Genomic DNA, 13,486 nt, shown 5'->3' with positions numbered 1-13,486 from the left:
CCTCACCAAAGGATGAGAGTAACTGCTCCTGATTTCAGTGGTAAATTCCATCCTGCGACGGCTTAACAAGATGAGGAGAATCTCTTGCACAGGAGATCCCTTTCAGAGCTGCACCAAGCATGTGTGGTTTGTGACTGCCCTTACCTTCTCAACGCCCTAACCTCATTTAGTCACTGCTTTCAATGAATTACCACTAAGGAGATAACTTGGAAATGTGGCCCGTTTTATTTTAACTGAAAAGCATTCATTATACAGTGCAAACAGTTCTTTGGTAAATTTACTAATTAAAATAAAAACAACAAAGACTTTGTTTAGGTAATATTAAAAAAGAAAATAAATACATAAAATTTGCAACATAGTACAGCAATATTCTCACAGTGGATACTGAGGAAATGGTCATCTAGGCATTGGACATTGTTTCAGAAACATTAAAATCAATGCTGCAGTAAAACTTAATTAATACAATCCATAACTGATTACACTTTAAACTGTGGATAAAGACCTGTTTTTCCTGAATAGTTTATCATTAGACGGATAGTGGAAAATAACTCAATATTACACTTAAACATATCCAGACTCCTAAATCCATTTTATATAGCATATGAATAAAGAATGAACAATGGGAAAAAAAAAAAACAAAAAAAAAAAAACAACAACAAACCTCCCTCTTTATTCTGGAGGCTGGATAAAACAAACTATCAGATATATGGTACTATTTTATATTGTATAAATGGAAACTCTCTTTTCCCATAAGCAGAAACTCAGAGAAGGTTTATTTAATATAAAACTGGAATATAAGAAAATAACCAGCTGAATGTATTACTGATTTGGACAACTGTTTAGACAGATAAATTATATTTGGTTCAGCTCTGCAACCGTTCCTCTTTAAGGAATTCCTGCTATAGGTCAGTGGGAGTTCCATCCAAGTTGAACTTACAGGATGAGACACGTGGTTTGGACTTTCAACAAAATACCAGAGTATCAAAGAAATACAAGAATGACAGCCTCTAGAAACCACATGATACTCAAACATGCTCACCACACACCATTTCTATAAGTATTAAAATAGAAAATTACATAAATCAAAATACTGTATATAAAATCAATTAAAATATTCTCAAAAAATATAAATTGCAGTTCCATGTGTACCCTCTACCACACAGCTTTGACACACCACTCACATGTACATATTGCTCTTACTATAGTTGAAACATGTTTCTGTAGTAAGCTCCAAAGATACACCAGAGTTTGAGAGTGTGTCATGGTATCTGATTATCAAACTAAAAATTATTAATGCTAGTAATCACAGAAATTATGTGCCAAAATATTATAGTGGAACCCATATTGATGAGTTTGGTTAATTATTACACAGTTATTTGATTTACCATGCAGTAATCAAGAATTCGGTTTGTATAATCTGAAATGTTAGGATGAAAATGTTTAATTTTGTGCAGTTTTTTGATTCCCAAATATCTAAATTTGAGCAACAAATTCAGAAGTCAGTGAAATGCATAACTAAAGAATTCAATTCTAAAATATTAATCAGTTAGAGAGAGAATCAATTCTGAATAAACAAGCAAACAAACAAACAAAAAAAAAAAAAAAACACAAACCTGTAAAATGAGGTATGATAGTTGTACTTCACTGAATATAATATGTAACTCCTGGTCAAAAATATGCAATTTGTATTCTAAAAAGTACATGACTTTGAAATGCTAGTGTAGACATATACTCTCTAATGTTAAACATTTATTAAATGGGAAATAAAGTCCATTGGCAGACAATTTTAACATGAATAATAAAAATATTGAGGTAAAAATATATATGCATTAGATGAAATTGGAAAGAAAAAAAAAAAAACCCTAAAAAAAATCAAATACCTTGTCAGAAAAAGTAGTCAATCCACAATTAATCACGATGCTTGATTTTGATTGTTCTTTTTCTCAACAAACAGTGCCACAATATAATCAGGAACATATGTCTATTGACAATATGCGCAATGACTCAGTAGGTATCTTTGTATACAAATTGGCATGTGACATGGTTTCACATTCTCATTACAGGGCCGTGTGTTCGGGGGAACCCATCCAAGATCAAAAGAAGCATATAAACTGGAGTGGATGGTCACGTTACAGTGATTTAAAATAAATGAAACAACAACAAAAAAAAGTTGCCAAGCAATTACATATGTTTTGACAAAAAATGATTATGTTCATTTCATACACTACTCTGTCATGTATGTTTTGATAAAATGAGGAACACTGTCAGTTACTCCTGTAATATACATTCAATTGCTTTCTCTATCTTCCAATTACATTTATTCATATTTCCCTCATTTCCCAATTAATTTTAGCCTTTTTGCAAATTTTGCAAATACCAATTAATTTTGCTCCTTGAATTAACATGAGGATGTTGAAAGGCACACTCTGGTTTTCTTTACTTCCTTGGTAGTCCATGCACAGAAGTGATTCAACAGCATTTCCATGCATAGATGTGTTGCAGAAACGGGCCCTTCACATCACTGATGGGTACAGTGAATGACCTTTTGTTTTCCCATCATTTATGAAGTAATAACAAAGAGCTAAATTTCAAGTCAGACTGGGACTGAAAATGGAGAGTAACTGTCAACACTGCTAATCACAGATTGGAAAGAAAACTTCTCATTTTAAGAGCAAGTCTTAAGCCCAGTCATTTTAGATACCTAAACTGCCTGACAGAGTTCTTTTTAAAGTAGCACCAGTTTGAAATTTGTCTAACCTGAGAAGTTTAACACGCAATTAAGTTTGACCTGTTTGCTAGTTTCCCTTTTGTTAATTTTGCATTGTGATTACCTTCATGGGCAGAAAATACGATATATTATGTTATACTCTTACAGCACCATTAGAATGTTGTAAATCTTGATTTCTTGCTGTTTTAAGCCTGTAGTTACCTGTTTTTGCCATCAGCAGGCATTGATATGATTTGAAGAGTATGCACCCTAAAATCTATAAAAGACTTATGGCTTCTTTTTATTAATACTTTCTTTGACACAGACTGGACAGCAACCTCCTTTAGTCTTCATAGGGGCTTCACAGTCAACTGGCGGGCATGACTCCACGAAACAGGTAATCTGACCAACCTGCATCAGGAAAGAAGGAACAAAGCCAAACCATATTTAGCTACATTTTCCAGGCAAGAAATATTGTTTTCACATTATCATCCGTAGCTGAAATCTCTCTAAGATCTCAGTTGTTACAATTAACTTTGTCTACTTTGTTTCATTACTGAAATTGATATTGACAAGGCTCTTTGTATATTAACTTCCTTAATGCTGCAGTATAATGTTTTATTTAATGATCAGGCATGAAACTGGGATGGTAAGTACCCACATATTTCTTTGAATGTATTTTTTAAAATTCTGCTGTGATAAAAGAAAATGAAAATTTAGCAATAAGCTATATGAGCCTTTGATTTTCAATGATTTTAATAGAATTTTTCAAGAGGTCTCTCATTTTGCAGTTAGTTATCAGGGGTAGAGAAATGGAAACAATCCTATTTTGCACAAAATAAAAAGAAGATCCATAAAAAAAAAGAAGTATTAGAAACTATTATCCAGTAACTACCAAGCATAAAACTGGAGATGCTGATTTAGAAGTTGAACCTAATATATTTTCTATCACAAAATGGATTTCCAAGTACTTACTTTGCATTCACACACAGTACATGGGTCCCTTTTCCAGGTTTCATTGCTGGAATATGATTTACCCTTTTCATCAGTGCAATCAGTTTTACTGAGGCGTGATTCAAGTTTTTTTATCTGAAAATATTTAAGAAGTTAGTAACTGAATAAAAGGGAAGTTTAAATATTCCTAAGATATTCTCTCTTTTCTCGTATGCTATGCAGTTCATAATAAATACTTGTCTGGGTTTACTTCTGGCTACTTAGACTTTAGAATGCTTAAAAAATTGGATATGTAATGAATATTGATAGCCATTCAAAAACTAAAAATCAAATAATAAAGGATACATATTTCCTATAATTGGAATATTCATCTTGCAGAGATAAACAAACTATATCTAATGTTTACATGGGAAGACAAATACAAACTTTCCAAAATGTGTGAGTAAAAAAGAGGTAAAAAAAAAAAAATACCAAAACCTCAATTAAATATGTTAACTTGAATTAGACTACTTTATCCATATTTTTTCCTTAATTATGAAAAAAAAAAAAAACATTTTATATCATTAGTGTATCTTGCTGGATGTGTGTCTCTTGGGAACAGTCAATAGAAATGCACAAGCTTTTGACAATTTTTACATCCAAAAAGATAGTAACGTAGCAAACTCTTAGCTTGGACTACCATAGTATTACCATTGTCAAATTAGCAGCGTGAGTGAGCACAAGTGGTTAAATTATACCACTAAACATGGAACTAAACCACAATGTAAATAAATGTACGATGCTATTTGTAGATTACACAGAAAAGTTACGCTAGAAGAATTTACTAGGCAAAATCTTTGGTTTATTTTGATTAATCTGCCCTCCATAGTAAATATTTTTGAAACTGAACTTCATTATTGCTAAGTTTTTCTGAATAATGTCACATTGTAAAAGTCTTCTTAAAGTAATCCTACTTTTTACTTAGATTCTACATATTTTAGATAAGATTTTTTTTTTATAACTCCACAGACAAATTTTTAGAGATTGAAAAGTTAAGATCTACTTTCAAAATATTTCAATATGATTTCAAAAGAACATAGAAATAAAGAATAATAACACACCATGTTCTGTGTTGTTTTTTGTTTGAGATACTATGTGGTGGTTTTTTGCTGCAGAGGATGTCTAAATATTAAAAACATAAGAGGAGTGATGTTAGGAGAACATTATACATTAAAACTGCAATTAGAAACAATCCATTATAGGATCTTACCTGGCTTCTGAGGCTTGAAATAGTTTTTTGCATTTCCAAAACAAATTCTTTGAAGTCATTCACTATGGGCATATTTGCATTTTCATCAGATGCTGAGGTGGCATTACGAAAATATTTACTCTGTTTCACAGAACTGCAAGAAATTGAATGCCATGTCAGGACATTTATCTAGCTAAATGTTTCAGAACACTTAGCAAAACACTTACAAGAACACCAGTCAAGAAGAGTGGGTAGTTGGCTATGTGAAACACAATAGTACACCAGACTGGTACAGAACACAGCCTCAGATCAGGTGAGTTACAGATTACTACTATCACTAGTGACAGTGAATTCTTTCCACTGAGAAGAATAATGTATGTATTTCTTGCAGAGGGAAACAAAGTTTTAATAAGTGACAGTGTAGAGTATCACTTTAAACTGATTGGGAAAAGAATCAAGAAAACTCCTGAATTTAAATATGAAAGCCAAGAAATTTAAAATAAGCCTTAAAAACTGTAATTGAAAACATGATATTCACCTTTCACCTTCAGATTCATAGTTTTTTCTTCTAAAGAATCATTAGCAAACAATCTATTTAAAGAAATTTCTTTATAAAGGAAGAGGCTTCATAAACAAATGAGAACAAATGCTTTTATATGTAGACATATTCTTCTGTCCAATTTAATTTACATTTGAGGTCAGTGCTATTTGTCATACACAGTATCTGGAGTCTTTGTCTATTGCCTTTTCCAGCTGATATCTGATAAGAGTCATACAACACTAAACTGTGTTTATCAACTCCCTCTGGTGATGGAAAAATTGTACATAATCATCAAAGGAACTGTCAGTAATACATAAGACCTTGTTTGGCAAGACTTAAAAAGTAATATATTCAAAACTAGGAAAAAACAAATTCTTAAGTCACTTATTTCATTAGTATATTTCAATCCATACAAGCCTTCCTATTCTGTTACCATGTCTTTTTTCAGAGCTAAGGACTACACAGAAAATGGATAGGAAAAATACTCTCTTCAGTACTATGACTCACAATTTATAATATTTCCGTACAAATTAAAACAGTATTTATTTGCAAGTGTTCAACCTACTTAGTTTCCCATACTTTTTAAATCTAAATTAAAGAAAAAGAAATCAGAACAACATAATATGCCAAAATTCAAGTGAACAAGCTGTTACTTTCTAAGTAAATGTTTAATCTTCTCCACCTGCTTCTTATAGAAGATGAGAAGGAGGAAAAGAAAAACCAGACAAATACCTTTTCACCATTTAAATTAATCTAAATGTAATTTAAATAAAACAACAAGCATGAGAATTGATAGGAATGATAGAAGAATTTTGTTGCTTTGGCTCTATTTACACTCTAAACAAAGTACTGTAAATTTACTACATATATTGTAGTCCTAATTAGTACTTGACTACTGCAGATCTTTGAGTTTCATCTCTGAAAAAGTGTAACAGCTTATTAACTAGAACAAGATGTTTCTCAGATACATGTTTATCTTTCCTTACTTTCCTTTCTTTGAGTGGGTAGACTCTGGAAAAATGTGAACTAATGTTCTTTTAAGTCAAGCAGATAATTTTATTTGCTAAAAGAACACACATTATATGGAAAAAACAAAGGTTGTTTAGTCAAGGAAGAGAGAGAGAGTGAAGGATTTTAAGCTATACTTTTTTATAAAATATCACACAGACACACACACACGAAAAAAAAAAAAAAAGTTTGAGCAGAATTAATTTCCTTGCACTAATTCATAGATTCCCTGGAAACTGTAGGGACATGTGAAGACTATTTCTTACTGACCTTCAGACCTACTTCCTTGATGAAGTATTTTGAGGATTATGGGGTTATAAACAACACTATCTCTCTGTAAAACTTCTGTCCTCCTGTGCCCTGCTATCAGGTACTAGAAACAATCTCTACCATCACCACACACTTTTTTTGTGTTACCCACAATTGGCTTCTTCCTATTTCTACAGGACAACCTGGCAGCTCTGAGGAGGAAAGGAAGTCATTTAGTTTGGTCCCTGCAGGCACAGCAGGGCTGTGGGATTCCAAATCCCCCAAACTGCCCTTTATTATTGACTTATTTTCCTGAAAAGCACAGAAGAACAGAAGTACTATGCTGAGTTACACACAAAGGGTCTTACACAAATTTGAGTGTGAAAAGAAGTGATTTACTGTTATGGCTATGCAGAAGTGTCAGAATGAAATATATCACTGACAAACTTGAGAAAGCAGAGACTGGAAAAAAGAGGTATATGCCCTTACAAAGGAATCCTTCAGTTTCATTCTATTTTGAAAACAATTGCTTTTCCATATTTCTTTAAAAAAAAAAAAAAAATCTCACCTTACTGTTTTGGACATTTTCATTTTCTTCAAAGGCTTGTCCTCTTGAAAGCTGTAATCAAGAGAACGTCTTCCCCGAAAGTGGTATGAAAATGCATTAAACTGTCCTCTAGTTCTACAATCTGAAATTAGATAACAAATTACACATTACAAACTACACTATCTGCAGTTATAATATTAATGTATTTTTACAGTATCTTCTGAATCGTATACACTGACCCATGTGGAATCAGCTTGAATGCAGCTGAAAACCTCTGAGGGATACAGTACTTAAGTCAGCTTGACACAGAGAATTTGATTATTCACAGACCTTTTTTTAATTATTTTTGTATGAAATAAATAAGTAAATAATACTTTTCCACAAATATATCATTTCTGCTTTAAATAATCTCTTCATATCCAAAATTTCCACTCTTTTGGTTTTTAGCTGTTTTCTTGTTGGAATAAAGTAGTTACATATGGTGGAAACAGTAACAGAAAAATAAAAGTGATGTTTCCTCATCTATTCTGTTATTTTTGGCATTTGAAAGAGAATATTTAATTAAATACTGGAGAACATTTGCGGACTCCTTGCTGGTCAAACAGTCGCATGTTTGGGCATAGGGCTTTCTTAAGGGATTTGAAAGTATCACCAGTCACTCAGACACTAACACATTTTCTATGGTATAGTAGAAGTATCAAGCCTGAGAACAATCATTAAAAAAAAAAAATAAAGATCTTCTCATAAGAGGATGACTTCACAGGATGAAGTATGTATTTCCATTGACATTATTTAGCCTTCCAAAAACTGTGAATATTTGGAAAGAGTCCCATAAAGAAAAACAAAACAAAACAAAACAGGAACAGCACTTTGGAGAGAATTAGAAAATGAAGTTTTCTTATTTCTGTTCGCAGAGGTTTTAAAAACAAACAGTTGTCATGGGTCAGGCTGCTGCACAAACCAAAAGCACGTTCAGCTCTTAGAAGTAGAGAGTCTGCTAAGAAACCAGAAGGGAAAAGCTGAAAAATGGGATCCATGGATCTATTATCATAGTTAAGTCTGGTATTAGCAGAATGAACCGTGACAGCGACTGAACAAGGGAAGAAGTCATTTTCCCTCATGTCTCTCTTAACTTGCACCACAACAGCTCTATTCAAAAGGGTAGTACCATTTTAGAAAATATTTGTTTTGAATTTTGCAGTACCTAGAACAAATACCTAAATACCTAAAGCATTAACACAAATTATTGCACAAGTTTCAAGTTAAGAGCCAAAAAAAGAAAAAAAAAAAAAAAAAAAAAAAAAAAAAAAAAAAAAAAAAAAAAAACCATAAAAACAATGCTCAGCTTAGCAACCTGATGAACAAATGTAATATTTTCACTCTCTGAAAACTGAGCAAATAAGACATTGGTTACTCTGTGATTATACAATTAGTAATCTTGGATTATTTTTATTTGTATTGGACTTTTACTTAAGTAAGACTATTATTATTTCCCTATCTCTAAAGAAAAAAAATATATTAATTAAGACAGACAAAAATAACTGACAAAATAACCACCCTGATTAATTCAAATAATAAATATAATGAATAATAAATAACTAATTTAATCTTAAAATATAAGTCTGTGATCTTATTAATTTTCAATTTGAAAGCAGTACCTATAGATTATTCTCAAAGAGTTTTCCACTCAATTTTCCTCCCTTTTTCTTCTTTGCATCTTCTCCCCTTCTTCAGTACATTTATTCCTTTTCTACTATAATTACAGCAACACCCAAGAACTAGATGGTATCTACTGCCAACATATTGTTCATTTTTCTTGTGCGTGCCGTTGTTTCTCCCACAATCCTCTTCCTGCTCACTCAGAAACTGAGCTCTTTCAGATGGGAACAGACCATTGTGTCTGTAAGATGCTATGCATGAAGACATAGTTGATCACCCTTAAGTGCTTCTGTACTTAGTATGGGCAAAAAAGAGGTCTCATACAAGGGTGACTGGACAAAAATCTATTTTTCGTCAGATGAAACTTTTTGTTAAAGCAATATTTTGCCTAAAGTTTTCCTGCATCCCATAGAAATGTTACTCTCTCTTGAAAGCAATTTTTGAAAGGATTCTATTCCTTTCCTTTATTTTCTGACTGCTGAAGTCATCTTCTGTACTATAGAGTTTTCTTCAGTATAATAGCACAATAGCCCATTGTGTTTTTTCAATCACATGCTGGTGATCTGAATCAAAGCGCCAAAATCCTGGGAAAGTTTTTATAACCTTAGACTGGTAAATATAAGAACCATATGTTAGTGGCAGCTTCAAGTACACAGATTTGACATTTCTGTAGTTTTTAAAGGTGCCAGCTTTTCAAAGGAACGACTCTATTTCCTAGTTCCAGTTTCAGGTGTAAGGGAGAAAATTATCATTGCTGAGAAGTGAAGAACAGAATGCACCAGCTTTCAGAAAGCCCCAACCAAGAGATTTGTATATATATCTGTACATACATGTGTTTGTATCTGTACAACTGTTACATCTGTAACTGTATATATAAAGAAGGTGAATGAAAAAATACCTTTAAAATACATGAGAAAAATCAATCTAAACTTCTGCTTTCTTTCCCATTCCACCTCAAATTTCTCCAAATTAGTTGTATCTATTTGAATTCATTTTCATAAAAGAAGCTGAATATCTGATATCTGAACCGAATACTCTTTTCCTCTACAGATAGCATTTTCTTCCAGAAGCTGGTTATTGTCATATTGCAAATGTCAAGATAGTTCATCAGTATTTGATAGCTATATACATATCTTCAGAAAGTGCTTCCCACAAGGTTTTAAATTGGGACCTGTAACATAAACTGAATGGGAAAAAGAAAAGACATTTAGAAGTATTAAGCCAGCTTACTTCTTAGCAAATCACATTTCAAGATCTGAGTCAAGAAGAATTCATCTGACAATAGATAAAAAACAACTTGAAAGATCAAGAAAACATGAAGAAAAAGGACATGCAATGCAACTACTGCTTCTATTTGATCATACTTCGATTCTCTGAGATTTAAAGTAGTGAATTATGTTGCCGTTACTATAAGCATTTGTACAAACCTAAGAACTCCCAGGCATGCCAGTGGGACTAGTAAAAGGGATGGAGAAACCCAGGAAATGGCCAAAATGGAGTTACATCGGGCTGGTGGCTCTAGTGGCTCCGTTTTAGGGCCAGTGATCAGTTGTCTTCAATGTTGTCATAAATGGCTTGGATGTAGGACTAAGAAGTGTTTTGAGTAAGTTTGCTGACAAAACTAAGTTGGAAGGAGCTGGCTGTTGACTCCATTGAAGATAGAGAGGCTTTGCAGAGAGATCTGGGCAAATCAGAGATCTGGGCAATCACCAAACACATGAAGTTTAACAAGTACTAGATTCCGCATTTGGAAAGGGGCAATCCTGGCTATACATACAGACTGGTGGGTGAGGTGCTGGAGAGCAGCCCAGCTGAAAGAGATTTGGGAGTCTTGGTCAACAGCAAGTAGAACATGAGTCAACAGTGTGTTCAGGCAGCCAGGAAGGCCAATTGTATCCCAGAGTGCATCAGGCCCAGCACTGCCACCCGGGCAGCAGAAGAGATTGTTCTGCTCTACACAGCACCAGTATGGCCTCGCCTTGAGTACTGCACGCAGTTTTGGGCACCACAGTGCAAAACGGACATAAAACTCTTAGAGTGTCCAGAAGAAAGCTTTAAGGATAGTTAAGAGTCTAGACAGGAAAACACATGAGGAGCAGCTGAAGTCCCTTGGTCTGTTCAGCCTAGAGAAGAGGGGGCTGAGGAGAGATCTCACATCTGTACTTCACCTTGAAGCTCACAGACTAACTCTATTAAAGACAGAAGCTCCAGACATTGTTTGGAAAAAAAAAATCCAAATAATGTAAAATTAATGATAGCTTGAAGACATTCAACAGCATATTCTGTTTTTGTGAACTAAGCAGCTTTTGGATGGCCAACAGGTAGTTGAAGGAGATCTATTAGGTTCATGTGGTGAAAGAAAACACCAAAGCAAGACAAATTCTCCAAGTAGAAAACAGAATTATTTAGAAAGTTATGAAAATTAAAATTATGTATCTGAGGACTACAGATATGAAAGAACAAACAGAAAGAGCAGTTGGAACTAAATGAAAGTTTGCAAACTAAGGACCCTAAATACAGATCTGCCCATTAGACTGTGAAGGGATGAGTGTCTGAGAAAGATAATAACAATCGATAATTGATGAAAGGCTCTGATTATCTCATTATGCACAGAATTGCCAAGATGCTCACATTAGGATGTTTTTCTAGTAATGCTCCTTTTACAGTAAAAGGGCAAAGATGTAGGCAAATGTAAAAAGTGATAGCAGCCTGAACAGCATCTCTTTCCATACTGCCTGCAGTGGAACTTGAAGAGCTCCATAGGTCTTAGCCCTGGATACTCTAACAGAAGTTTAGGCTTAAACACAATAAATCTCAGCCTACTGCTTCCCCCTAGTTTTTTAGTACTATGGAAAGTAATGGCATGAGACTTCTGCTAGTAAAGATGCAGCAATGTCAGAAATTAATGTCTCCTGACTTTTAGTTTAGGAATTACAACTTTATATTAATGACCACAGGTAGAAAAAAATGATACTTTCCTGGTTTGGATGAAATATTTTAATATTTATTTGTTATCATACAGATATGCAGGACTAAGATAAATGCATTTCAATTCAAACTAATAAGAAGTTCTTAAAATGATCATTAAGAGAAGGTCTTAAAATCTCAGAACATGGAATGTTATTTAGTAGTCTGGTACAGTCTGAATTGTTATTATGCTGACAGAAACTGTCCTTAAACATAAATTTCAATGTAGAAATATCCATTTGGATGTAGAAGGCAAACTTTAATATGACACGATACAAGCAAACCGCAAAATATGTGTGAAGAGAAAACATGGCCAGGCATAAACTACATCATTTTGATACTTTGGAAGATCTCTTACTAAACAATTTTCATTGTCATAGAAAAACTCACAGCCTCATCCCAAGCCTACTGTTCATATTTTGAAACGTGCAAAGTCTTGCACAGCATCTAGTGCCTAAGCCTGTATTACTTGTTATTTTCATTAAAGATGTTAGGCATAATAGGAAGAGCATAGTAAGATATGAAGCTAAAATAAACAGCCAGACAAGCTCTAATCTGGGAATTAAGCACAATAGTTAAACAGCGGATGCCTTTGTGAAAGTAATTGCTTAAAGCAATTCTCAAATCAAAAAGATTAATGTGGCTGATACTGCCACAACAGACAACGTAATCCGTAGTATGGTCTTGAAATACAGGATGTGGGTCTACCCTACTGGGAGAGCATGCACTCAGAAGAAATATGTGTCTTAACTCTTCTAATGAATCCAGTGAGATTTAGTCCAAATTTATATAAGAATGTTTCCTGAATTAATCCAATTTTTGATATTTGATTCAGTAGATAAGTCCGTTGCTAACTGACATCCAGTTAAGAAAAACTGCCTTCATAAATCAGTTTATACTTACAGGAATGACTTCTTGTCTTGTCTGAATCACTTACAACTGGGTTATTGCTTGACATAAAACATGATTAAAGATATTTTTCATTTTGATTTATAAAAATTGAGCATAACTTTTAAAGAAATTGAAAACATTTCCACCTTACATATTTGGAGTAAAACTGTGCTTCCTTATGCTTGCAAGTAGTCTTTTTATTTTTATATAACTCATTTCATAAACCTTTACCTCGTTTCAGAATAATATGCTCATCTTTGAGGAAAGATAATTTTATCATTTTTGTGTTCAGAACTGTCAACAACAGCAACCACAGAAATTATACTTCTTTCAAAATTAAAAAACAAAAAAATATATATATTTTTGTGTCTGAAAACCTGAAAAAAAAGCACCAACAGTGCTTGTTCCAGAAATCTGTATCTTCTCTGCTAAAACAAAGAGCTGCAATAATTCTGCAGAAGATCTCTCTGTTTCCAACAGTAAAAGAAAGATACAAAGTGAAGGAAATCAAACAAAGTCTTGTGTATTTCAGTGGAACACAGGCTTTTTCCACCACTGAAAACTAGTAATTCTGTTGTATGGTTTGTTAACTGAAATCTAGAGGCAATCTGCTATTGTTATTATAAAAGTTAATAATGCTTTTCTTTATAAGAAACAAATATTGGCATTAGAAAAGAGATCTAAGAAATAACTCTTAATAACTAAGAAGTTTTTCTATTCTTTATGTGGAAAAGT

General features: G+C 33.2%; 1 protein-coding gene across 2 annotated transcripts in view; it reads right to left on the bottom strand.

The window, feature by feature from the left end:
- Positions 1 to 202: 202 nt before the first annotated feature.
- The window catches only part of PXDN (peroxidasin), a 75,717-nt gene continuing 62,433 nt past the window's right edge, over positions 203 to 13,486 (bottom strand). For both annotated transcript variants that reach the window (XM_052697007.1, XM_052697014.1), the window contains 4 exons: positions 7,256 to 7,376; positions 4,911 to 5,043; positions 3,683 to 3,796; positions 203 to 3,118 (listed from right to left, as the gene is read on the bottom strand). In XM_052697007.1, coding sequence (XP_052552967.1) covers positions 2,996 to 3,118; positions 3,683 to 3,796; positions 4,911 to 5,043; positions 7,256 to 7,376 — 491 coding nt within the window. In that variant the 3' untranslated portion in view covers positions 203 to 2,995. The remainder of the gene's footprint in view (positions 3,119 to 3,682; positions 3,797 to 4,910; positions 5,044 to 7,255; positions 7,377 to 13,486) is intronic.

This window comes from Tympanuchus pallidicinctus, unplaced genomic scaffold, assembly GCF_026119805.1.
Source record: "Tympanuchus pallidicinctus isolate F22 unplaced genomic scaffold, pur_lepc_1.0 scaffold1, whole genome shotgun sequence".
NCBI classification, from domain to species: domain Eukaryota; kingdom Metazoa; phylum Chordata; class Aves; order Galliformes; family Phasianidae; genus Tympanuchus; species Tympanuchus pallidicinctus.
The sequence above is the reverse complement of the archived record's forward strand: the minus strand, read 5'-3'. Positions and strand labels throughout refer to the sequence as shown.